Source organism: Phyllobates terribilis, unplaced genomic scaffold (assembly GCF_046119375.1).
Source record: "Phyllobates terribilis strain yellow unplaced genomic scaffold, ASM4611937v1 Scaffold_1__5_contigs__length_1240528914, whole genome shotgun sequence".
NCBI classification, from domain to species: domain Eukaryota; kingdom Metazoa; phylum Chordata; class Amphibia; order Anura; family Dendrobatidae; genus Phyllobates; species Phyllobates terribilis.
Window position 1 is genome coordinate 185700076 of NW_027362761.1, and position 27960 is coordinate 185728035.

General features: G+C 47.7%; 1 protein-coding gene across 2 annotated transcripts in view; it reads right to left on the bottom strand.

Annotated features, from left to right (window-relative positions):
- Window positions 1-9218: 9218 nt before the first annotated feature.
- TRPM6 (transient receptor potential cation channel subfamily M member 6) overlaps window positions 9219-27960 on the bottom strand; it is a 381140-nt gene continuing 362398 nt past the window's right edge. For both annotated transcript variants that reach the window (XM_073670622.1, XM_073670620.1), the window contains exon 39: window positions 9219-9958. In XM_073670622.1, coding sequence (XP_073526723.1) covers window positions 9855-9958 — 104 coding nt within the window. In that variant the 3' untranslated portion in view covers window positions 9219-9854. The remainder of the gene's footprint in view (window positions 9959-27960) is intronic.

Sequence of the window (27960 nt, forward strand, 5' to 3'; positions counted from 1 at the left end):
GGTCATCTCCTTGAACCCCATCTGCGGCACGGGTAAGCCATTACTGGCGATGATGCTCAAGTTACTGTCTGGATACCGTGTGATATCAGCATCAGTCCAATACTGCTTAAAAAGTACATAAGGGATAGTGGTTACTTGTGACCCAGTATCCAGCAAGGCGCTCATGGGGATACCGTCCAGCACCACGGGTAAAACCGGGCGCCCCCCAACGTACTTATCACGCCAATTATAAGGGCCTGGTGATCTTATGCCTGGGGGTTGGCCCTCTGCCCCAGGTTGGACCCGTTTAAATTACAGTACCTGGAAATGTGTCCGGGCTGGTTGCATCGACGGCAAATGGGCTGTTCATCCTCTGCGTAGCGGTCTGTGGGCCTCCCTCGGAACGACTGGATCCTCCTCTGTCGACGCCACGGGACATCCTCCGGACTTGAAGCCAGCTCGATGGGTCTTGACGGGTCCACTTGCAACGCCTGGACGGTCCTGGTCAACGCCGCAACGCTCCTGGTCAGCTCCTGGACTTGGTGGTGCAGATCTTTCGACGGGGCTTGGTTCAGGGCCTGTGCATCAGCCTCCACGGAGTCCATAGAGGAGGGCGCCGCCTCCTGGTGGTAAGTGATAGCATGGCTCCGGGGGTTTATAGCGCCACTGGTTGCAGATTCACGGAGCACCCTTATGGCCCTGTCCTTAAATTGAGCAAAGGTCAGATCGGGGTTCTGAAAGAACATGAGGCGCAGTTGGGCCCTGTGGGCGCTAGACAGCAGTCCTTCTATGAATTGTTCTGTTAGCAGCTTATCCGTTTCCTGCACACTGCCAGGGTCAGTTTGTTGGATAGCCCTCAAGGCTTCCTGCAAATTTAGGGCATAGTCTCTGATGCTGTCCTGTGCCCGCTGCTTACACCCATAGAACCTCATTTTAATTTCAGCGGAGGTACGTGTGTCAAAGGTACCCCGCAGCCGGGCCAGAATACCCTTCACAGTCCTTTTCTCCTCAGTGGGCCATGATTTTACCTCCCTTTGGGCTGCGCCAATTAACTGCCCTGTCAATATGCTGACCTTCTGTTCCTCTGTCAGGGGGTAAACGTGGAACAAACTGTATAGCCTTTCCTTAAAGTCAGTTAGGGCATGGGGCTCCCCTGAGTACTTGGGCAGCCAGGCCGCTCCAGGGATGTAGGGCAGGGAAAAGGGCATCACCGCTGCTGCAGCTGCGTTGGTGGTAGTGGGCGCCTCTGTGTCCGACATCTTCCTCCCCCCTAGTTAAGCGTGGCCTACCTTCCGACGATCCTCTTCCGTAGGCCGCGGCTCCGCTGCTGCTGCTCTGGATGAGGACCTGGCGTCGCGTCCTGATGACGTCAGCGTCGCTCTCTCTCCCTTCCAGGACCTTGCGCAGCGTCGGTGCGTGGGGCGGAGCTTCGGATCTCGCGCGGTTTTGACGTCCACGCCCCTCTTCTTCCCGCGCGGCGTCCTGATGATGGCGTCCGATGGCGGGAAACAGCTGCGGATGGCGGGAAGACGGCAGAAGACGGCGGGAAACGGTCCAAGATGGCGTCTGATGGCAGGAATCGGCTCCGGATGGCGGGAAACGACTCCGGACGGCGGGAAACTTCGCCACAGGTAACTTACAAAAGTCTTTTTCAGGCACGCAGTACCCGGTGGTTGCGGGCACGAAATCCTGCCGACTACGCCAAAGCTGACTCGCCCCCTGGGCCGTGGGGCACTCGGATCCAGGCAGTAGGGGAATGATGGGAGAAGTAGTGGCAACCCGGTTCCGTGGCTCAGGGTGGTCAGGCCAGTGGTAGTCCGTTATGTGCTGATGTTTATGTCCGACTACGCCACCCGTGGATTTGCGGTTATTAGGAACCGCCGCTGCATGCAGACCGCTGGGGCTGATGAGGTGTGCAGCTAGGGTAGTGTGACTCCCCACGGGAAGAGTGCGGCCCCAGGGCAGTATAGTGGATGGTGGGAGTGATGGTAGTGAGGGTCCCAGTGCCGGTAGTGCTGGAGACGCGAAGGAGCACAGACAATAGGTTGCAGTCCAGGGTCTTTACTGAAACAGGTAAACTGACCCATAAACAGTCCCAGCTAGGAGGGGACCTGGATGTCTGAGAGCAACGGGGAAATTGGCCCTGGTCAGGGTGAGGGTGTAGGCCTACCGTGCTTTCTGCACTCCTTCTGGCTATCTCCTCCTGATAGGGTAACAGCCCACGTTTCCGAGCTTTCCGTGTATTCTCGCCTGTATGGCCTGCGACGTGGGTTCCTTTCTGCTCCCAGCCTTGTACGGCTTTACTGGTCCCTTCGGTTGTGGCAGGGCCTCCAGGCTTCTTAGGCCAAGGAATGTACAGTCCCTTGCGGACTGGTTCTCTGCTGGGGGATGTGGAATCCTTCCAGCCTCAGACACCAAAGTCTGGTAAAATTAAGTCTTTTCTCTGCCAAGACAGGCTCTCTTTGCCTCTTGTCTCTGGCTTGTGGCTCTCCTCCTGCCACACTTCCTCTTAGGTGCAATCAACTTTCTGTCCCTGCTCTGCTGAGACACGTCTCAGTCCTGAGACAGGTCATCTGGTTCTCCCTAACCCTGCCCCCAGTACCAGCTTTTATAGAGGCAGCCAGCTCCCCCTACTGGCCTGAGACAGGAGGCATTGCATGCTAATGTTCCCCTGACTAGAGAACCTCCCCCTTGCTCTCAGACACAGCTTTAATTACACTTGTGGCATCCAGGTCAGGGTGACACAGAAGCAATGCATGTGCCACTCAATTAGCAGTGACACTGTACACCTGTGGCGAGTCCTTCAAAAGATGACCCCAACACACAGTATGCCACAGTCCCCAGAAGAAGCCCACGCGAAACGCGAGTTGGGGCTGATGACCTACTGATCCATGTGGGTGATATGGGTAAGAACTAAATGTTCTTTATGTTACTTCATGTCTTCTTAAAGGGATGTAATACACCCTTAGCTAAAGTGGACCTCAGTGCTGATATGTTATCCTGTCTTTACTATGTATCATGATGGTTTAAATGTATATCAGCATAATGATACTTGGGGTCACTAAAGAGTTGCATTGAAGTTATTGATTACATGAGCACTGGCACTTTATGTATATTTAGGTTTTCAATTTATCTTCCCACCCACTGATTTTCAGATTTTTTCTGTGGACAGTATGTCTCTAATACCTGTGTCCTACTATTGACTCTGTCTTGACTATATGTACATATCTATATGCCTTGTTTTTTTCATGTTTTGAATACATTTTGATATACTTAATCTTTTGGACTATATTGCTCCATGTCTTCTTTGTATATAGCTAAATTTACCACTAACATGAAGTACAATGTCTCATGAAATGTCTCTATGACATCATCTCCCTAAGCCTTTAAAAAAATACCTTTTACCAGTTTCATCATGTTAAACTGGCCACATCATGGAATGGTGGCTGCAGAGCTCAGTAAATTGTAGTTTTTATTTTTTAATTTCTCCTCTCCTTTGTGGAGTAAAGTTTAGGTTACAATTTATGATACAGTTCACCTGGGAGTTAATAGAGATTTGTCTCTGGGGCATGTACTTCTTCCCTTGCATGACGTTGACCAATCATAAGCAGGCGGCATCATGCAGGGGAAAAAAGGACACATCATCCTCTACTCACTGATCTCTGCAGCTATTGTGTAAAGATACAATGGAGCTGAGATATGTATTATTACAAACACTTCCAGATCTCATCTCACAGTGCCATCAGCTTTCACCCTCCCCCATACTTACTGCCATGAGATGAGATCTGGATGGGGTTGTAATGATACATAACTCAGCTCTGCTGTATCTGTACACAATAGCTGCAGAGTTATGAATAATTACAACCATTTCCAGATCTCATCTCAAAGCAGTTTGTGTGGAGGGAGGGTCAGAGCTGACAGCACTATGAGATGAGATGTCAAAGTGTTTGTAATGATACATCCCTCTGCAGCAACTGTGTAGATACAGCTGAGATGAGTTACAGAATGTATCAACACAACACCAATATCTCATCTCACAATGCTGTCAGCTCTCAACCTTCCCCCAAGCTGACTGCAGTGAGATGATATCTGTAAGAGTTTGTAATGATATATGACTCAGCTCTGTGTATTTCTATACAATAGGTGCATGAGGTCTGTGAGGAGAGGGGCGTTCTGTTTCTTCCCGTGTGTTCCTGCCTGCTCATGATTGGACAACCTTATGCAGAGGGACAAGTACAGGCCCCCAGAGAGAAATTTTAGGTAACATTAAATTGAATAACAAATTATAGTCTAAACTTTACAAGCTAATATCTCAGCAATAGAAAAAATAAATTAAGAAATAAAAACAACATTGTATTCAGCTCTGCAGCCAATAGTGCATAATGTGACCAGTTTCACAAGCTAAAACTGGTGAAAGGTCCTCTTTAAAGCCTGTTTGGACACAAACCTGGGTCTGAATGTTAATTCAGAACTATACCCAACAGGTATGTTTGTACTCTGACTGTATCCAAGACTTTGGCTCCTGCTATCTCCCCAGACCTCTGTAAACTCTGCACAATGTCAGCTGGTTAACTCATCCATTGCCATAATCTTCTTGAACTGTAATGAGAGTTTGTTTGTATCACTTGCATCTGTTGCCGTTTAACCCATTGACTGCAGAGAACCTCCTGAACTGCTATTGGTGTCTGTTCACATTACCTACATCTGTGTGTTGCTTCAGACCTGCCATTTTCCAACATCTGCCCTTCTGGATTTTTGACTTTCAGCATGTCGTGTATTGCCAGTTTGTCTGCCATCCAGCATAGCCAGTATCCAAGTCCTCATTGTACCATTTGCCTCCCTGCTTGCTATGCTGACGGCCTGAGACCATATGTTCTCCCCGGCCTGTGTCTTCACGGATCAAGCAGACTATATCAATATGGCCTCCACAGTCTTGAGCTAACATTCAGTTTGATTCTTGATATTCTTGATACAGACCTATTGTTAATCCGATATTAGTGTCTATGATGCTGTTCTGAAATGACTGAATTGCTTATGTAAGATACACATACACGATGCGTCAGCACACAGCGATTAATGAATACATGAACTCCAGGATTGCTGTAAACGTTAACGTAAGGTACTTAGATGACATCTTTTGATCAAGAAGTGCAAAAGCCATCCAACTATGATGTCAAGGTGTACCTCTTATATAGATGATCCCTAATCATTAAATGTCCTACTTCTCCCTGTGCCAAACCAGGCCTGATCTGAACTAGGAGAAGTGAAAGGAAAACCTGGCATAGCTCACAATTAAAACCTTTCTAGGAAAGCTGGGTGGATAGGAGTGCTGAGCCCTGGAGGCTACTTATCTAAGATGATCAGATTATTCCTCCAACTGTCTCACATGTGGGGACTGCCTGATCACCCAAATGAGCAGGTAGCAACTAAAAGAACCATAGATTGCATATGCCGGAGATCCATTAAACAGAACAATTGGGTCCCTGTAACAGAATATACACAGCTGAAAAAGAAAAGCAAAATTCTGATAATAAATGAATAGTGTGAAAGGTCGTTCATGATCTACGATCAGCAAACGTAAGCAATTTGCCTTTACAACTTTTGATTGATTGGACTTTAGTACGTGCCATAGTCAGAGGTTGACTGTGACTTGTTATAGTCCTTTCCTTTTATAATGTTACTATAATACAGCATGTATGCTTTAATGAGATTATATGCATGTTATTAAGTATAATGACCATCTTAAATATTATGGCTGCTTTCTACTAGCATAAAATGCACTGTAAATAATTGTACTATTATCACCTGGGGCTTGGGTATAGTGGATCCACAGGATTTATAGCAATGTCCTTTACTGAAGGGTTTTAGTATTATTATACATTAATCCAGTTTAATTAGTTCTCAACTTTAATATTTAAATTGAAAAGTTATTATCTGATTTGCATATATAATGGATGCAAGGACAACTTTAGCAGGCCTGATACATATTTGAGAAACTGTGATGAAAACTTTTAGGTAGTGGTCATCTTTATGACGTGATTCATGAAAATTTGGCTCATTCAGATTTCTCATTTAATTGGGTCTAGATAGAAGCTTTTCTGGAATCTTTGATATTTTTATGGCGAATCTGTCACCAGGTTTTTGATACCCCATCAGAGAGCAGCATCATGTAGGGGCAGAGACCTTGATTCCAGTGATGTATCACATGCTTCACTTGTAGCAGCAGATCTACCAATAATCTGAATGCTGAGCTCTGTATAACCCCACTCACACCACTGATTGGCAGATTTCTGTGTACACTGTGCATAAGCAGAAAGCTGCCAATCACTGGTGGGGGCGTGGTTTGACTACCTTGCAGCGGGCTTATTAGTCCTCTAGTGATAATGTCCTGCTGATAAAACAATGATTTTATAAAAACTTCAGCAAGCAGCCCAGTAAGTTACACATCACAGGATTCTTCGTCTCTGTCTCTACATTATGCTGCTCTCATATTAGGTATAAAAAATCTGGTGAATGATTCCCTTTAACATCAAGATGCAAAAGAACATGTTTTTATTAATGTCTTCATCCACATGTTTGAAATATATCTATCCTCATTCTTAGTTTAAATCTGCATTTGGTACTAGTTTACAAAACTCATGTACTATCGTTAAATTGATTCCATAGAAGCCACACAGGGATGCAATCACAAATGTCACAGATCCTTGGTCATTATTATTAATAAAACTACAATAGCTGTAGAACATGTAGCACACAACATGAAATAGAAATGTCTGAATTCAATATTCTGTCCAAATGGTAGATTATTATGCTATAAATGTAATATCCCCCAATTATCATTCAAAAGTATTTATTAAAGCAGATCACCAGATTTCATAGTTTCATGTTAAAAGAAAACACAACCCCATCACTGTACGATCTGTATACATAGTTACATAGATCTATTTCAGCTGACGAGGCTGGTGTACTTACTTTGACAATTTATGTCACAATGGCTGTGTAATCAAATTAAATGAAGCAAATTAAAGTAAGCATTTAGCCTCTAGAGCTGGACTCAAACTGCTCATTTTCATATTAAAGGAGTTGTCCATGTGGAATGACACATGCTGCCCGGGACCCAAACAGCGCTGGCGTCACTGTCCCAGCATTCGGACAAATCGAACATGAAGAGGAAGTCCGGGCTGCAGCTGATCTCTGACTTCTTCATGTTCAATTTGACAGAAGGTGGGGACAGTGACACCAGTGCTGATTGGCCATGTGTCATTCCACATCACAACTCAGGGACAGCGAGTGCCGACATTGCTGGAATGGCGCCAGCATGGGAGGTGAGGATAGTTTTTTTTTATTTTATTGAGGCCAAACATTTGGTTCAAGAAGAGGTTGTCCGAGTAGTTTACAACCTCTTTAAGCAGAAGCACTTTAAAAAAGTGCTCGAGATCTCGATCTGCGCATGCTCCGGTGGCCATTCTGCCGAAGCACAGCGCTATGCACGGGACAGGGTACTTTTACACTGCTCACTGCCGGCTTCTGCAGGACGGGTCGCATCATCTCACCGTCACCGCCAGGGCCCGCATCACCTCACCGCCAGGGCCCGCAGCATGTCACCGCCGGGGCCCACAGCATCGCCCTGCTACCGCCGCAGCCACCATCCCCGATCCGACGCTGCCCCCAGAGGTAAAACCGTAAGTGCGCATTATAAGACGCACCCACTTTTTCCTCCCAAATTTTGGGGAAAAAAGTGCGTCTTATAATCCGCAAAATACGGTATATATATGTCTTATATATATATATATATATATATATATATATATAATTTATTTATTGTAAGGCAGCAGCTGGACAGGTCTTGGACGGGAGGTATGTGTCCCCGAGGTGCCAAGCCTCGGTGATGTAGGACCTGAAGAAGTAGGCTCCAGCACACATAGTGCTGAGAGGTATTTTAATGGGTCTAGGTTTTACGAGCAGCTGAAAGAGCTGGATGGGATCGGCTGCTCACTTACCTCCAGTCTATCTCTTGAAATGTCCTGAGTTAGGGCAGTGGGTGCCTTGCATGTGCTGCTCAGACCTGCTGGAGTCAGAGAAAAGCACAGACATTTAAACAGCTGAGCCCATGCTTTATATGGACTGGTTAGTTTCTATTTTTGTTTGGTTAAACCTTGTACCTGGAAGAGTCTGTTACATTTTGTTATCCTCAATGGTTTATGAACTCCTAATAAACCGTCTGTTTGTTTGAACTGACAAACTGACAAACTGCATCCCTGCATGTGAACCAGCGTCTACCACAGAGCCGACCCCCCACAATATATAATTATTTTTCTTTCCAAAAAGAGAAATTCATAACCCAGGGGCATAATAAGTAAAAAAACACAGCAGAAAGCATACATATCACCAAATAATATGAGTAATCTACATAAATATATAAAAATTGAAAGTGAAAGATCAAATTTTATTACAATAAAAATAAATAATCAAGGAATATTTTTGGAATATTTACTGTACATTAAACATCCAAGTGTAAAATACAGAGTTGGCATAATTATATTATTCTTAAAACGAAAAACTAGAATTGAATGAAAGGCAGTTTTTTGTGGTCATCTATTATTGGGTCCCACTGTCAAAGGGAACCTGTCATCTGATTCACGCTACCTGAACAGTGGGCAGCATGAATCAGAGCTTGGCTGCACGATCGCAGCCAGGAATATTATTATAAAGCTGGAAAGTTTCAGAGATGATATACTATGAAAAGCCTAGACTAGTCTGGTACTGTCCCCGGCTGACTCTTCCCAGCACCGCTGCAGGTGATTGACAGTTATCTCATTATGTACACGTGAGGACAAGACCTGTCGATCACCAGCTGTGGAGATAGTAAGAGCCAGCCAGTGGTGGAGCTTGACTAGTCTCATCTCCTGCTATGCTGCCCGTGGTTTGAGCATGAATAACCTAACTGGTTCCCTTTAACATATTGAGAACAGTAAACCAAACAACTAATTTCCAAAACCTTCTTTTACATGAACCAAGAATCTGCAGATACCAATCTTGTAGGCTGGATGTAGTTTGATGGAGGCCCTAAAGGCAAAAATGAGGATGGGCCTCTCCTCATTACCAGTGTCAGTTAATGTTTGATGAAACATACACAGTAGATGGGCATTGACAGATCCAACCAGTATCCGTATCATTCCCGGACAATCTAATGTATGTGGGGCACCCTATTTCCAATGACTGCTCAGGAATGTTGTAGCTTAACATTTCTTAACTTCTGTTTATTCTCAGTGAAGATGAAGGCATGGACATGGTAGTGTAGACAGTATAGGATCCCCCTATATACTAATGATTTGGCAATTGACGGTCCCATTCAAGTGAGTTGGGCAGAGTTTCTCTACTTGTATAGCACGTAGATAGGAGTAATGCTGTACAAGGAAAATTCAGAAGGCACCTTGTGTTCTACATATTAGTGCCACTTTATTCTAGCAACTAGCAGGGCTCTCAGCAGTAGGACACTATCTAATATAACTGTTCAGCATTGGAAACACATGGTAGAGGGTCCATGTGCAAATTCCTCTGATAAAGCACACAGACATGGTATAAAAGAAGCCTAAGATGAACACACTCCTCAAGTACAAGCTATACATGCTACCAAAGATTTACCATTTAGACTATATTGAATACACAATTGTACAGTGAACTGCAATTTTCAAAAACTTAGAACCTTAGAAAATGTATATTTCATCTGCAAAAATTATACTTTTCTTACAGATCTAGGGTCCATGGGGAGGACATGATTGTTTGAGCCATGATCGAATGACTTATTTTTATGATGTCTATCAATATCACACTACAATATCCAGTATAAAGATGACTTTATATGGAATGTTGTTCTACAGCCTTGTATTATATTCCAGAATGTCTTCATCTGTGTCTGCTTCTCCAATTTCAAACCCTAGATTGATCCTCCCAGGTGAGTAGTCATTTCTTTTCAAATCTGTAGGTGAAAAAGATCAAATGTTTGAGAGAGCAGAGAAAATAATGACATATCATACAATGGAAAGGAGAGGACATTCAGGAACAACTAACTCTGCTCCTTTTACATTTGTTTCTCTTGAATTCTAGAGACATATGAGCATAGAGGGAAACCTAGCAGCAACAGATACTTACTTCTAATAAAATACATCAACGTGTCTAAAAAATCTCTACAATACAAACGGAAAGTAATAGATATATGCTACAAGAAAATAAAAGAAAGCTGCATATTGTACATAAAGCGATGAGTACATACAGTCACTTGTAATCACTTTTGATTGAACATTAAACAAGATTTGTTTTATCCACACAATTCAATATAGTTTCCTTTATATCCTCATCGTGGCCTTTCCTTAAAAGTAAGGAAGTGTTATTTTTTCTAACACACTGAGTTTAAACTTTCAAACAGGATTATACTCCCATTCTGACATGGATTTGCTTGCAATTAACCAGAGATAGTCGCAAAGGCCCCGTGTCAAGAGACATTCCAATTTGGATTAAAGGGGTTTCCTTTGAGAAATATGTTATCACCTATCCATTAGATAGGTGATAATTTATTGATCAGTGGCGGTCCAAACACTGAGATTGCCACCCATCAGCACAACGGGGAATTTTTTATCCTAATTCTCCAATCAGGCACTTTTATCCCCATAAGGCTGTGTGCCCACGATGCGTTTTTCAAGCGTTTACGCTGCTGAATTTCCGCAGCGTAAACGCTTGGGAAACGCTTGGTAAACCTTCCCCCATGGTCTCCAATGCAATTCCGCACTTTCAATGCCCATGCTGCGTATTTTTCCGCAGCGTTTATGCTACGCTCAAAAATCCGCAACAGGTCTATTAATTTTGCGGACACGCAGCGTAATCGCCGCCATTGACTTGCATTAGAACGCGCCAATTCTGCAAAACTGCATCTGTACTTGCGTAATTGGCGCGTTCTAATGTGCGGATGGTACCCAAGTCTGGAGAAGAGGAGACTCTCATCCAGACCTGGGTACCATAGAATCTGTAAAAAAAAGAATTTAAAATAAAAAATAAACCAAGTAATAGTTAAAAAAAAGAATAAGAATGGTAAAAAATAAAAAAAAAAAGTTTATACTCACCTTCCGATGTCCTCCCGGTGTTTTGTCCACGCCGTCCGGTCTCTTGCAATGCTCGCGCTGTTGTGAAGGACCTGCCATGACGTCACTGAGTCATGTGACCCATCACATAACTCAATGACGTCACCGCAGGTCCTTCACAACAGCGCGAGCATTGCAAGAGACCGGACGCAGCAGAGATGACACCGGGAAGACACTGGAAGGTGAGTATAATCTTTTTTTTTTTATTTTTTACCATTCTTATTCTTTTTTTTAACTATTACTTGGTCACACTATATAAATCCATGCCGGTTGCTTAGAAAACTGCTTGAAAAAACGCATGCGAAAACGCATGTAAAAAATGCTTCTCTCTGGCAGAAAAAACGCATGTAAATCTGCAAGCGTTTTTTTTCTGCCAGAGAGAGGCGAAAACACCCTGCATCAAATCTGCTACGTGGGCACATAGCCTTAGAATAGAGCAGCAGCACCCATGCCGACTGCGGTTCCATTCATTCTCTACGCAGTTGCCACAAACAGCTGTACGTAGTGCTTAACAGCACCATAGGGAATGAAAAGATCACTGGCAAGAATGCCCACTGCCGCTCCAATCTAAAAGGGATAAAAGTGCCCTGTTCTGCTGATCGGTGAGGGTGCCTGTGATCAGACCACCACCGATCAATAAGTTATGACCTATGGATAGTTGATACCTTGTTTTCACTCCCCTGAATTTGGATTCTGTAGATTGCTGAGAAATGCTCTGCATGGCCTTTGTAGCTATATGTGGTAGACTAATATATAGTTAATAACAATACTGTTATCATTACAGTATCTATCTCATCCTGTGTAATATATTTTAAACTTGCTATATAATGGTTTTGATATTTTGTTTTAGTAATCCTTCAGTATCCATTTTTGCTTTACTATAATTAGACATTGATTATTAAAGTGTTCTTTCATTTAATGACGTTGTGATGAACCTGTAGCCGCCATCTTGGTAATGATAAATCATATCCAGGGATGGCCACACTTCAGCAGCCCCCACCCTTGGGACCTTCTGTTAAAACGTCAACTAGATAGTTTCCCCCCATCCAGGCTCCTGTAAGATAAGAAGCCTACTTAACACTTGAATGCTAGGAGCTTCAAAGACTTCGAGAGGAAACACAGCCAGCAGGGGGGGGTGCTTCGTCTATCTGTACCTGACCATTTGTCCCATAGGACTAGTTTCTTTGTCTGTCACAAGCATGGAGGCATAAGATATAGAAACATGAATAGTACACGCATGTTGCGTGGGATGGGCCAATAAAAAAATATCACGGCGTCCCGGAGCCATTGCGCACACAAGCCTCCGCGGTAGACGTTTGTACGTGCTCTGGAAGCCAAGATATAGCGCTGAGCCATTCCTGAGGACCGTATGGTATCATAATTGATATCAAAAGGTCGGTTACGGCGGCCCGAATCCGTGGGAACCCCTGTGGGTATCCTGAGACCATCCCAGAAGAAGTTATTGGGTTCCTTAGAATTTGGGCTTCTGATCGAAGTTAGACCTGAGGGTGGAGACTGAGTCAGCTGACCTCACCAGCAGTGGGCGGGACAGGGCAGGTAAGAGAGCAGGACAGACAAGAGACAAGTCAGTCTTGACCCAAGAGTGGTGTGCTGAACATCTGAGCACCAGCTGAGGCCACCAAGGGGAGGAGCAGTTTGACCATGCGGTGGTAGGCCTCAGCCTGTAACAAAGAACCGTGCCTGCGACCGCAGAATCCTCTCCCTGCGTCACAAGAAAATCAAGAAACCGGTAACTGATATGCTGTGGTGATTCTGTGTGTTGTATTCCATTGTTGTATAGTTTAGCCTGACCTTATACCTGTGTATATTTAGTTGTATATCGTGTATCTAGTGTATTATTATAATCAATTACCTCAAGTAATTGTGGGCCTGCCTTTTATTCTGCATAACGAACGCACGTCCGTGTGAGCTCGGCTCAAGCCAAAACGCTACCCAGGGTTGGTTCCTGACCCGATATAGGCCCATTCACGGACTGGGCGTATATCTAAAATAGGGACTGGTGGCAGCATACCAACTGGGGATTGGGGAAGGCTGGTAGTGACGGTCGGAGGTTCAGATATATATATTCCTGGCGCGGCCAAGGAAGATATATATACCGCCCTCACTACAGAGGGCCCCGCTACCCAGTAGGTTACAGGACAGTCTCCCTGGCGACCGCTTATCCTAGGTGCAGTTCCTTGACTGACCTGAGGCTAAGAGGGCGCTAGCGAGTTGTGCTGTGTAGTGACGTTACGGTTTAGTGACGTTGAAGGGATAACACACTACCGTGTTCCCTGCGCTGGTTGCAGCTACCTGGCACTACTTTCTCTAGGTGCAGTACCTTGACTGACCTGAGAGGTAAGGGGGCGCCAGAGAGCTGCACCCACCGGCCGGCTTTCATCACATTGGTGGCAGAGCGGTGGGATTGCAGAATAATAGTGTTGTGGGACCCCTACTCCCAGGCACTAAAGACTGCCAGTGGTAACTTCCACTGCTGGAGTCTTAAGGTCAGCCCAACGTTAGACGGTCAGGCTAAAAGTATAACAAGGTGTGTGCAAACTCAGGGTTGCAGCGGTGTCGGTTACCAAGATGGCAGACGGCACCAGGAGCAAGACCCTGCAGGAGGCTAATGCTACGGTCCGTGTGGCAGGAGGGGAGGACATTGTTACTCATGGCGAGGAGGAGTCCAGCCCGGGCACCTCAGGGAGCCAGTCCCCAGTATACGGTCCCGCAGTGGGCTGCCCACCACCTACCCAGCCCAGCCTGTCCAGATCACAAGCCCTTTTACAAGCGGCTATGGCAAGTCTCCAGTCTCATGGCGATGCCGTCTACAAAACCCTCCTGGCAGCATCAGAGAAGGCAGCGGAGGAGGAGCGCGAAGCTGCGGAGCGCCGGGAGGCTGCGGAGCGTGAAGCTGCAGAGCGCCGGGAGGCTGCGGAGCGTGCAGAGCGAGCTGCGGAGCGCCAGCACCAACTGGACCTGGCCCAGCGGGGGCTTCCGCTAGAGCAACCAACCCATCAGGAGACCAAGTCGTCCAAAGTCCGAGCTGAGGACTTCCCTCTACTGGAGAAGGATGGGGACCTGGACTCCTTTCTGGTGGCATTTGAACGGACCTGTCTTCAGCACCATCTGGCCCGGGATCAGTGGGCCAGATACCTGACCCCCCGTTTGAGGGGTAAGTCCCTGGATGCCTTGGGGGACTTACCTGCCGGGGAGGTACAGAACTACGACTGCATCAAGCGGGCCCTGATCCGGCAGTACAACCTCACTCCCGAGTCGTACCGCCAGAAGTTCCGGAGCCTGCTGCGTGGCCCCAAGGACACCTGGACCGATCATATGCGGGCGCTGTTGAGAGCCGCAGAGCACTGGACCTCGGGTCTAGCGCTTACTACCCGCCAGGAGGTCCAGGAACTGTTCGTCACGGAGCAGTTCTTGTGGAACTGCCCAGAGGACCTCCGACAGTTCCTCCGTGACCGAAAACCAACAGGGGCTTCTGCTACAGCCGCCCTGGCAGACGAGTATGCCAATAACAGGGCGCCTGAGCTGAAGAAGTCTGCCAGCAGCACCTGGAGAGGGGGTAAGCCCAGTCATGCCCCTGTTTCCCCGGCCCCTAGAACACAAGGGGTGTATCCCCCTGTTGCCCTCTCCAGGCAAGGACCAGACGTAAGACGTTGTCATCTATGCAACAAACCAGGACACTTTAGGGCTGAGTGTCCCCAGCGCCAAAAGACCCCATCCCATTCCCAGAGAGCGCCCAATGTTTTGTGTGTGGGAGGGGGTGGTGGTAGGTCCCTGGACAACATCCAACCCGTCACCATAGGCCGTTCTGCGGTCATGGGACTGCGGGACACGGGCGCTGAACGAACACTGGTACGGCCTGAGGTGGTGTCCCCCCAGGACTTGGTACCAGGAAAGACTCTTTCCGTCTCCGGGGTTGGAGGCGTGGAGCCGGCACTTCCCGTTGCCATGGTGTATTTGGACTGGGGTGCCGGAAGGGGGATGCGGGAGGTGGGAGTAACGCCAAATATTCCCGCAAATGTTTTATTAGGGACCGACTTGGGGCGTCTAGTATCGCAGTATGTACCCTCTGAACCCCCAAGTTCGGCCCCCCAAGAGTGTATTGATTTGTCTGCTGCTAATGCCAACCATGTTGTATGTAGTGTGTGTCCTGCTGAGGAGGAGGGAGTGAAACCTGAGGGTAACACCTGCACAGACACAACACAAACAGGGTTAGTGAAAGCAGGTGGGGAGTGTGGGGATGCCCGCAGAGGTGCTCAGCCGGCGTGCCGTGACCTCTTGTCCTCCGGTGAGGGAGGGGGCGGGCAGGATTCTGTAGAGGGAAGCTCAGGGATGGAGAGGGGGGCAGCTACCGGCAGTGTAGGGCTCCCAGGGGTATCCAGGCTGCTGAGTATAGGCCCACTGCAGGGGGAGGAACAGGCCATGGGAGGTGGGGGTGTCCCAAGAGAGGAGCCGCCAGGTAAGACCCCAGGGCAGGAGTTCCCCACATCCGAGATGTCCAAAGGCCTAGGAAGCCTGCCTGATCGGGCGGCTTGGTCAGAAACAGAGGGGAAGCAGGCACTACCCACGGTCACAGCGGTCATAGCCGCTGTCACCAGGAGTGGGAGCGCCGGAGCCCAAGGAGCCTTGCAGAGGTCCGACGGCTTCCCCACTTCTGACCAAGTGTCTGCCGGGTCAGACAGCGGCCAGGTGACATGCCCGGAGGGGCTGACAGAGGATGTGGCAGTTTCGTCGATTCTGGCCACATCAAGTCAGGAATTTCAGGCTGCGTTGGAAGCAGACGACAGCCTGAAAGCTCTCAAGGAACAGGCGGCACAGCCTCCCATGGAGTCAGACTGCGAGCGTGTGGTCTGGGACCAGGGACGGCTGTACCGGGTAACGGTCCAGCAGGGTTCACCGGAGGCGTGGCCCAGGGACCGACAGTTAGTGGTACCCTATCCGTTCAGGGCGGAATTGTTGCGGATCGCACACGAGATTCCGATGGCCGGACACCTAGGGATCGCTAAAACCAAGGCCAGGATAGCTCAGCATTTCTACTGGCCTGGGATGGGAGCCGCGGTGGGTGCCTACTGCCGTTCGTGTGACACCTGTCAGAGGGTGGGGAAGGCGGGGCCGCGCCCCAAAGCCCCACTGGTAACTCTGCCAATCATCGAAGAGCCTTTCTCGAGGGTCGCTGTGGATCTTATTGGACCTCTGTCCACTCCCAGCCACTCCGGGAAATGCTTCATACTCACGGTAGTGGACTATGCCACCCGGTACCCGGAAGCGGTAGCTTTGTCGTCCATTCGGGCCGACAAGGTGGCTACCGCCTTACTGGAGATCTTCTCCAGAGTGGGTTTCCCCCAAGAAATGCTCACCGACCGAGGGACCCAGTTCATGTCGCGGCTGATGGAGTCCCTCTGTAAGCAAATGCAGGTGCAACATCTGGTGGCCAGCCCGTATCACCCACAGACTAATGGCCTGTGTGAGCGGTTCAATGGCACCTTAAAGCAGATGCTTAAGATGTTGGTCGACTCCCACGGGAGAGACTGGGAGCGTTACCTCCCACACCTCCTATTTGCTTACCGGGAGGTTCCGCAGGCCTCAACGGGGTTCTCCCCCTTTGAGCTCCTGTACGGGCGACGGGTACGGGGCCCCCTGGCTCTGGTGAAGGAAGCATGGGAAGGGGATTTGGCCACCCCCGAGGTGTCGGTCATCGAGTATGTCGTGCGCCACCGGGACAGGATGATGGCCTTGGCAAAGCTGGTGCAGGACAATATGGCCCAGGCCCAGGCCGACCAGAAGCGGTGGTACGACCAGAATGCTTGTGAGAGGACCTACCAGGTGGGTCAAAAGGTGTGGGTACTGGTCCCCGTACCACAGAACAAGCTTCAGGCAGCCTGGGAAGGTCCCTACTTCGTGCACCAGAAACTCAACGCCGTCACCTATCTGGTCACCCTGGATCACGCCCGTGGAAGGAGGAAGGCCTTCCACGTGAACATGATGAAGGCTCATCATGAGCGGGAAGCGACTGCCCACCCAGTGTGCAACCTTCCCGAGGAAGGAGAGGTAGAAACCCTCCTGGATCTGCTCACCCAAGCCAAGGCGGGTGGGTCCATCGAGGATGTGGGGGTTGGCCACCAGCTCACGGAGGACCAACGGTCCCAGCTGGGGACCACCCTGCACCCCTTCCGGGGGCTGTTCAGCAACCTGCCCAGAAGGACTGAGATGGCTGTCCACGACGTGGACACTGGCGATCACCCGCCGATCCGGCGTTCAGCATATCGGGTCTCTTTCGAGGTGCAGGGAAACATGCGCCAAGAGATAGACGAGATGCTGAAGCTGGGGGTGATCCAGGCATCCAGCAGCGCGTGGGCCTCGCCTGTAGTCCTCGTACCAAAGAAGGACCGAACTACACGGTTCTGCGTGGACTACCGGGGGCTCAACGCTGTAACGGCCACCGATGCGTTCCCCATACCACGCATCGATGACCTGCTCGATCGGATGGCCGGGGCTAAGTACCTGACCATCATGGATCTGAGCCGGGGGTACTGGCAGATTCCTCTGACCCCCGCGGCAAGGGAACGCTCTGCCTTTATCACCCCTTTTGGACTGTACGAGTCCACAGTGATGCCATTCGGCATGAAGAATGCCCCTGCCACTTTTCAGCGGATGGTCAATACGCTGCTTGAGGGACTTGAAGGGTACGCGGCTGCGTACTTGGACGATATTGCAGTCTTCAGTCCCACTTGGGAGGATCACCTAGAGCACCTGCGGCAGGTGCTCGGTCGGATCCACCGGGCAGGCTTGACCATCAAGCCGGAAAAGTGCCAGCTGGGCATGAGTGAGGTCCTCTACCTGGGTCACCGGGTAGGCGGGGGGGTTCTGAAGCCAGAACCGGGGAAAGTGGATGCCATCGCATCCTGGCCCACTCCTAGGACCAAAAAGCAGGTGATGTCCTTCTTGGGGACCGCCGGGTACTATAGGAGGTTCGTCCCACACTATAGCATCCTGGCCAAGCCCCTGACGGACCTCACCAAGAAGAAGCTGCCCGTCGCAGTCGACTGGACAGTCGCCTGCGAGACAGCTTTCGGGGCACTCAAGGCCGCCCTAAGTAGCTCCCCTGTACTGCAAGCTGCCGACTTCGACCGGCCGTTTGTGGTACAGACCGACGCCAGTGACTTTGGCCTCGGTGCTGTGCTAAGTCAGGTCAACACGACAGGCCAGGAACATCCTGTCTTGTACCTGAGCAGGAAGCTACTGCCCCGGGAGGTGGCTTACTCCACGGTGGAAAAAGAATGCCTGGCAATTGTATGGGCCCTGCAGCGTCTGCAGCCCTACTTGTACGGGAGCCATTTCACCGTGGAGACGGACCACAACCCCCTCAGCTGGTTACACACGGTCTCTGGGTCGAATGGCAGGTTGCTACGCTGGAGCCTCGCTCTCCAGCAGTACCACTTCTCCATTCGCCACAGAAGAGGCCGTGACCACGGTAACGCTGACGGGTTATCCCGGCAAGGGGAGGGTGCAGAAGGACGCACGGGGGAACACAGGAATGTGCTACCCCCTCGCGCCCTCGTATAGGGGGAGGTGTGATGAACCTGTAGCCGCCATCTTGGTAATGATAAATCATATCCAGGGATGGCCACACTTCAGCAGCCCCCACCCTTGGGACCTTCTGTTAAAACGTCAACTAGATAGTTTCCCCCCATCCAGGCTCCTGTAAGATAAGAAGCCTACTTAACACTTGAATGCTAGGAGCTTCAAAGACTTCGAGAGGAAACACAGCCAGCAGGGGGGGGTGCTTCGTCTATCTGTACCTGACCATTTGTCCCATAGGACTAGTTTCTTTGTCTGTCACAAGCATGGAGGCATAAGATATAGAAACATGAATAGTACACGCATGTTGCGTGGGATGGGCCAATAAAAAAATATCACGGCGTCCCGGAGCCATTGCGCACACAAGCCTCCGCGGTAGACGTTTGTACGTGCTCTGGAAGCCAAGATATAGCGCTGAGCCATTCCTGAGGACCGTATGGTATCATAATTGATATCAAAAGGTCGGTTACGGCGGCCCGAATCCGTGGGAACCCCTGTGGGTATCCTGAGACCATCCCAGAAGAAGTTATTGGGTTCCTTAGAATTTGGGCTTCTGATCGAAGTTAGACCTGAGGGTGGAGACTGAGTCAGCTGACCTCACCAGCAGTGGGCGGGACAGGGCAGGTAAGAGAGCAGGACAGACAAGAGACAAGTCAGTCTTGACCCAAGAGTGGTGTGCTGAACATCTGAGCACCAGCTGAGGCCACCAAGGGGAGGAGCAGTTTGACCATGCGGTGGTAGGCCTCAGCCTGTAACAAAGAACCGTGCCTGCGACCGCAGAATCCTCTCCCTGCGTCACAAGAAAATCAAGAAACCGGTAACTGATATGCTGTGGTGATTCTGTGTGTTGTATTCCATTGTTGTATAGTTTAGCCTGACCTTATACCTGTGTATATTTAGTTGTATATCGTGTATCTAGTGTATTATTATAATCAATTACCTCAAGTAATTGTGGGCCTGCCTTTTATTCTGCATAACGAACGCACGTCCGTGTGAGCTCGGCTCAAGCCAAAACGCTACCCAGGGTTGGTTCCTGACCCGATATAGGCCCATTCACGGACTGGGCGTATATCTAAAATAGGGACTGGTGGCAGCATACCAACTGGGGATTGGGGAAGGCTGGTAGTGACGGTCGGAGGTTCAGATATATATATTCCTGGCGCGGCCAAGGAAGATATATATACCGCCCTCACTACAGAGGGCCCCGCTACCCAGTAGGTTACAGGACAGTCTCCCTGGCGACCGCTTATCCTAGGTGCAGTTCCTTGACTGACCTGAGGCTAAGAGGGCGCTAGCGAGTTGTGCTGTGTAGTGACGTTACGGTTTAGTGACGTTGAAGGGATAACACACTACCGTGTTCCCTGCGCTGGTTGCAGCTACCTGGCACTACTTTCTCTAGGTGCAGTACCTTGACTGACCTGAGAGGTAAGGGGGCGCCAGAGAGCTGCACCCACCGGCCGGCTTTCATCACAGACGTCTTGAGCAGGCTTTTTTCTTTCATATTGATATATCTATATAGTTTTTTTCCAGTGCAGCATATGCCTTTAATCTATACATTTCTAGCATATTAGGGCCAATTATAGCACCTTACATAACAAAATGTTTCCCTCATAGTTGCCATGCAAAAAAATACAATGATTCCCATCAAGCAAAAAGCTTTTACTAGTGGCCTGAGAAAATCTCAGCAGTTTTAACATGAAAACCACATTAAAACAAAAAACATTCTTAAGAAATAAATACATTGGTAGATAATTTCAGAACATACGATTTGGGAAAGTCAAATTCCTTCAGTATCCCCACATGATTTCCACCTATGCTTATCTGGGAAATCTCCAGTGTCTTCTTCCTGAAGCCAAAGATTATTTCTTTTCATTTTTTTCAGATTTTTTCAAATTCTTCATATTCCCTTTAGACCCCTTCTCCAAACACAGAGTTCCAAATTATTATGCAAATTGGATTTAAGTGTCATAAAGATGTAATTTTTGTTTTTCAAATTAACTCATGGATGGTATTGTGTCTCAGGACTCTTTGGATCACTGAAATCAATCTCAAACCCCTGTAATAATTAGTTTGGCAGGTGAGCCCAATTAAAGGATAACTACTTAAGAAGGATGTTCCACATTATTAAGCAGGCCAAAGGTTTCAAGCAATATGGAAAAAAAGGATCTCTCTTCTGCCAAAAAGGGTAAAATTGTGCAATGCCTTAAACAAGGTTTGAAAACAGTAGATATTTCACGAAAACGTAAGCATAATCATCATCCTGCGAAGAGATTTGTGGCTGATACAGAGCACAGATGGTTTTGTGCAGATAAAGGCATAATGAGGAAGGTCTCTGCCAGACAAATTCATCAGATTAAGAGAGAAGCTGCTAAAATACCATTACAAATCAGCAAATGGGTATTTCAAGCTGCTGGTGCCTTCGGGGTCCCACAAACCTCAAGGTGTAGGATCTTCCATATGCTTGCAGTTGTGCATAATCCTGCTATTCGGCCACCCCTAAAAAGTGCTCATAAGCAGAAACAGTTGCAGTGTGCATACACATACATAAGGACTAATTTTAAAACAGTCTTGATTACTGATGAGTAGGGTGCAACTCTGGATGGTCCAGATGGATGGAGTAGAGACTGGTTGGTGGATGGCCGCCATGTCCCAACAAGACTGCAACGTCAGCAAGAAGTCATGTTTTGGGTTGGAATCATGAGGAGAGAGCTGGTAGGCCCCTGTATGGTCCCTGAAGGTGTGAAAATGACCTCTGAAAAGTATAGTGTTCCTTACTGACTGCTTTCTTCCATGGTACAAAAAGAACTGTACCATCCGTAGCAAAATCATCTTCATGTATGACAATGCACCATTTCATGCTACAAAGAATACCTCTGAGTCATTGGCTGCTATGGGCATAAAAGGAGAGAAACTCATGGTGTGGTCACCATCCTCCCTTGACCTCAACCTTTGACCTCGACCTTTGGCGTATCCTCAAGAAAAAGATCTATGACGGTGGGAGGCAGTTCTCATCAAAACAGTAGCTCTGGGAGGTTATTCTGACATCCTGTAAAGAAATTCAAGTAGAAACTATCCAAAAACTCACAAGTTCAATGGATGCAAGAATTGTGAAGGTGATATCAAAGGAGGGGTCCTATATTAACATGTAACTTTGCATGTTAAGATGTTTTTGATTGAAAAAGCTTTTGATTTCAGGAAATGTGACCTCTTATTGCTGCAAATTCAACAAATTACTATTTTCAGTACTATACAACCTATAAAATGTTTGGAAAATCTGTTGTGTATGTGTATAATCATTTTGAGTTTTCTTACTTTTGAAAAAAAATACTGTTATAATTGGGAGGTTTGCATCGACCATTTAAGAAAATCAAGGAAAAATAGCATTTCCACAATAATTTGGAATGCGGCGTACAAGGTTTTATCCTCACCTGTTATGAGGTCATTCAGTGTCATGTCATCGGCGTATTTTAATAAAATGGTATCCTTATGACAAAATGAGATTAATAAGGAGAATACTCTCTCATTCTTGATATAAAATCTCCAACTTTCTGGTTTCTATCAGCCAAGTAGTTCAGCAGCCAACTGCATAGTTCTATTGACAAGCCAGAGTTCCCTAGCTCAGCTATCAACGATGAAGGCATCGCACAGTAAAACGTAGCCATTTCAAATCTACAACTAAATTTACATATTGAACATATAGATATTGTTGCTTTCCCCTCTACAATGAAGAGGATTAAATCTGTTGAAAAGAATACAATATTTTGCAAGATTAAAATAAATATGTACTGCATGTCAATTTCCATGCAGAAACAGTCTGCGACATGTGGGTATTATTATTTATTATTATTGCACCATTTATTCCATGGTGCTTTACATGTGAAAAGGGGTATACATAGCAGTAACACTTACAATAATCTTGAACAAAACAAGTCAGCGACTGATACTGGAGGAGAGAGGACCCTGCCTGCGAGGGCTCACAATCTACAAGGGATGGGTGAGGATACAGTAGGTGAGGGTAGAGCTGGTCGTGCAGCGGTATGGTGGAGCGAGGGTTACTGCAGGTTGTAGGCTTGCGGAAGAGGTGGGTCTTCAGGTTCCTTTTGAAGGTTTCCACGGAGAGTCTGATATGTTGGGGTAGAGTTATAGAGTAGGGGGGAAGCACAGGAGAAATCTTATATGCGATTGTGGGAAGAGGAGATAAGAGGGGAGTAGAGAAGGAGATCTTGTGAGGATCGGAGGTTGCGTGCAGGTAAGTACCGGGAGACTAGGTCACAGATGTATGGAGGAGACACGTTGTGGATGGCTTTGTATGCCAAGGTAGGGTTTTGAACTGGAGTCTCTGGGCAATGGGGAGCCAGTGAAGGGATTGATAGAGAGGAGAGGCCGGGGAATAGCGGGGGGACAGGTGGATTAGTGTGATTGTAACATGTAACAATGATTGTAACATCTTTTCCCCACTTGGCTAGTACTGCGATCTTTTTCACTATGCATGCATCTACCCTAAGATTTGAACTGAAATCAACAAGCAAAACTCGAACATGACTAAAACCGATATCAATTCATAGTGCAGGCAGAAAAGTAAAGTTTCCTCTGTAAATATATTCTCCCTACAAATAATTAATGCAGTAAAAGTGAGTAAGGACTAGTGTTGAGCCACCCACGTAGTGTTCGGGTTCGGTTCGGTTCGTCGAACACCGGGATGTTCGAGGAACTGTTCGTCGAACTGTTCGTCGAACACCTTAGAACACCGTCGAACACCGTTAAAACCAATGGCAGGCAAACAAAAACACATAGAAACACATAGAAAACACCTGCAAAGGTGTCCAAAAGCTGACAAACTGCTCAGAAGACACTCTCTTTAAAAAAGCCGGCCGGCAAATTCAGCAGCGGCATACACCGGTACCCGACAATTTAGACAAGAAGGAATAGAGCATCACACATAGATTAGATAGATAGAAACATGTCAGTCACACATATAAGAAGCACAGTGACAGTGTTGGTTACTGCACTTGTCATTTAGTGTAAAGGATTTATTAAAAAAAATATTAGTGTTTTCATGCACAGTCTCTTTAAAAAAGCCGGCCGGCAATTCAGCATCTGTACCCGACAATTTAGAACAGACAGAATAGAGCTTCACACATAGATTAGATAGAAAGAAACATGTCAGTCACATATATATGAAGTACAGTGATAGTGTTGCTTACTGTACTTGTCATTTAGTGTAAAGGATTTATTTAAAAAAATAATAGTGTTTTCATGCACTGTCTCTTTAAAAAAGCCGGCCGGCAATTCAGCAGCGGTACCCGACAATTTAGAACAGAAAGATAGAGCATCACACATAGATTAGATAGATAGAAACATGTCAGTCACATATATATGAAGTACAGTGATAGTGTTGGTTACTGTACTTGTCATTTAGTATTAAAATAAAGGATTTATTATTAAAAAAATTGGCGTGGGGTTCCCCTTAATTTTAGGCTCTAGCGGAGGTTAAGCAGACGGCTGGGGCAGATGTTTGAAGCCTGGGAAGGGGGTAATACCCACGGAGCTTCCCAGGCTACTAATATCAGCCCCCAGCTGAATACATAGCCTTTACTAGCTATTAAAATGGGGGACCCCCCAAAAAAAATTACGTGGGGTCCCCCTTAATTTAATAGCTAGCAAAGGCTAGGCAGACAGCTGGGGGCTGATATTAATAGCCCAGGAAGGGAGCCATGAATATTGGCCCCCTCCCAGGCTAGAAACACCAGCCGTCAGCCGCCCCAGAAATGGCGCATTCATAGGATGCGCCAATTCTGGCACTTAGCCTCGCTCTTCCACGCTGCCCTGGTGCGGTGGCAGGGGGTAATAGGGTTGGGGTTGATGTCAGCTTATAATGCCAGCTGACATCAAGCCCAGGTTAGTAATGGAGAGGCGTCTATAAGACACCCCCATTACTAACCCCATAGTCAAAGTTAAAAAAAACACAAACACCCAGAATAAAGTCCTTTAATTGAAATAAAGACACAATCCTTTATTGTTCTAAATTAAACCATACTTACCATCACGCCCATTCCAGCTGAAGCCAACGATCTCCTGCAATAAAAGAAAAATAATAAAGCAACCTCATCCTTACCTTTCCATGGTTCCCACGACAGCTTCAGCTCTGCTACATCGAGATGACAGGCTGGACCGCAGCAGAACGCTGCCATCCAGCCTGTCATCCCGCAGACACTGAGAAGCGCAGGCTTGCTTGCGCTGCTCAGCGTCTCTCTGTGACGACATCCAGATGAGCCGAGTTCATGTCCAATGAACTCGGCTCACCTCATGCACGTCACTGACAGCGTGGGAAAATTCTCACGCTGAAGCGCTGATTGCAGGAGAATTTTCCCACGCTGTCAGTGACGTGCAGGAGGTGAGCTGAGTTCATTGGACATGAGCTCACCTCATGCACATCACTGACAGCGTGGGAGAATTCTCCTGCACTCAGCACTTCAGCGTGAGAATTTTCCCACGCTGTCAGTGACGTGCATGAGGTGAGCAGAGTTCATTGGACATGACCTCGGCTCATCTGGATGCCGTCACAGCGAGACAGTGAGGAGCGCAAGCATGCCTGCGCTTCTCAGTGTCTGCGGGATGACAGACTGGATGGCAGCGTTCTGCTGCGGTCCAGCCAGTCATCTCGATGTAGCAGAGCTGAAGCTGTCGTGGGAACCATGGAAAGGTAAGGATGAGGTTGGTTTATTATTTTTCTTTTATTGCAGGAGATCGTTGGCTTCAGCTGGAATGGGTGTGATGGTAAGTATGGTTTAATTTAGAACAATAAAGAATTGTGTCTTTATTTCAATTAAAGGACTTTATTCTGGGTGTTGTGTTTTTTTTAAATACTTTACTAGAAATTCATGGCGGTCATGTCTAATACTGGCGTGACCCCATGAATTTTGGGCTTGGGGCCAGCTGATAATACCAAGCTGGCCCTAACCCCTTTATTACCCAGTGAGCCACCGCACCAGGGCCCTGGATGAGTTGGGTACAGCGCCAGAAGATGGCGCTTCTATGAACGCGCCATTTTCCGGGGTGGCTGCGGACTGCAATTTGTAGCGGGGGGGGGGGCCCAGAAAGCTTGGGCCTCCCTGCGCTGCAGATTCCAGCCCCCAGCTGCCTAGTTGTACCTGGCTGGACACAAATATAGTGCGAAGCCCCACTTCAATTTTTTTAAATTATTTCAGGAAATTCATGAAATAATTAAAAAAAAATTGACGTGGGGCTTCGCACTATATTTGTGTCCAGCCAGGTACAGCAGGCAGGAACGGGCTGCCCCCAACCACCAGCTGCCTATTTGTACCTGGCCGGACACAACAATATAGGGAAGCCCTTTTTTTCTTAATTATTTCATGAAATAATTTAAAGAAAATTGACGTGGGGCTTCGCCCTGTTTTTGTGTCCAGCCGGGTACAACTAGGCAGCTGGGGGCTGGAATCCGCAGCGCAGGGAGGCCCAAGCTTTCTGGGCCACCCCCGCTGCAAATTGCAGTCCGCAGCCACCCCGGAAAATGGCGCGTTCATAGAAGCGCCATCTTCTGGCGCTGTACCCAACTCATCCAGGGCCCTGATGCGGTGGCTCACTGGGTAATAAAGGGGTTAGTGCCAGCTTGGCATTATCAGCTGGCCCTAAGCCCGAAATTCATGGGGTCACGCCAATATTAGACATGACCACCATGAATTTCTAGTAAAGTATTTAAAAAAAACACAACACCCAGAAAAAAGTCCTTTAATTGAAATAAACACACAATTCTTTATTGTTCTAAATTAAACCATACTTACCATCACGCCCATTCCAGCTGAAGCCAACGATCTCCTGAAATAAAAGAAAAATAATAAAGCAACATCATCCTTACCTTTCCATGGTTCCCATGACAGCTTCAGCTCTGCTACATCGAGATGACAGGCTGGACCGCAGCAGAACGCTGCCATCCAGCCTGTCATCCCGCAGACACTGAGAAGCGCAGGCTTGCTTGCGCTCCACAGTGTCTCTCTGTGAGGGCATCCAGATGAGCCGAGTTAATGTCCAATGAACTCGGCTCACCTCATGCACGTCACTGACAGCGTGGGAAAATTCTCCTGCACTCAGCGCTTCAGCGTGGGAGAATTCTCACACTGAAGCGCTGAGTGCAGGAGAATTCTCCCACGCTGTCAGTGACGTGCAGGAGGTGAGCTGAGTTCATTGGACATGAGCTCACCTTATGCACGTCACTGACAGCGTGGGAGAATTCTCCTGCACTCACCGCTTCAGCGTGAGAATTTTCCCACGCTGTCAGTGACGTGCATGAGGTGAGCCGAGTTCATTGGACATGAACTCGGCTCATCTGGATGTCGTCACAGAGAGACGCTGAGCAGCGCAAGCAAGCCTGCGCTTCTCAGTGTCTGCGGGATGAGAGGCTGGATGGCAGCGTTCTGCTGCGGTCCAGCCTGTCATCTCGATGTAGCAGAGCTGAAGCTGTCGTGGGAACCATGGAAAGGTAAGGATGAGGTTGCTTTATTATTTTTCTTTTATTGCAGGAGATCGTTGGCTTCAGCTGGAATGGGCGTGACGGTAAGTATGGTTTAATTTAGAACAATAAAGGATTGTGTCTTTATTTCAATTAAAGGACTTTATTCTGGGTGTTTGTGTTTTTTTTAACTTTGACTATGGGGTTAGTAATGGGGGTGTCTTATAGACGCCTCTCCATTACTAACCTGGGCTTGATGTCAGCTGGCATTATAAGCTGACATCAACCCCAACCCTATTACCCCCTGCCACCGCACCAGGGCAGCGTGGAAGAGCGAGGCTAAGTGCCAGAATTGGCGCATCCTATGAATGCGCCATTTCTGGGGCGGCTGACGGCTGGTGTTTCTAGCCTGGGAGGGGGCCAATATTCATGGCTCCCTTCCTGGGCTATTAATATCAGCCCCCAGCTGTCTGCCTAGCCTTTGCTAGCTATTAAATTAAGGGGGACCCCACGTCATTTTTTTGGGGGGGTCCCCCATTTTAATAGCTAGTAAAGGCTATGTATTCAGCTGGGGGCTGATATTAGTAGCCTGGGAAGCTCCGTGGGTATTACCCCCTTCCCAGGCTTCAAACATCTGCCCCAGCCGTCTGCTTAACCTCCGCTAGAGCCTAAAATTAAGGGGAACCCCACGCCAATTTTTTTAATAATAAATCCTTTATTTTAATACTAAATGACAAGTACAGTAACCAACACTATCACTGTACTTCATATATATGTGACTGA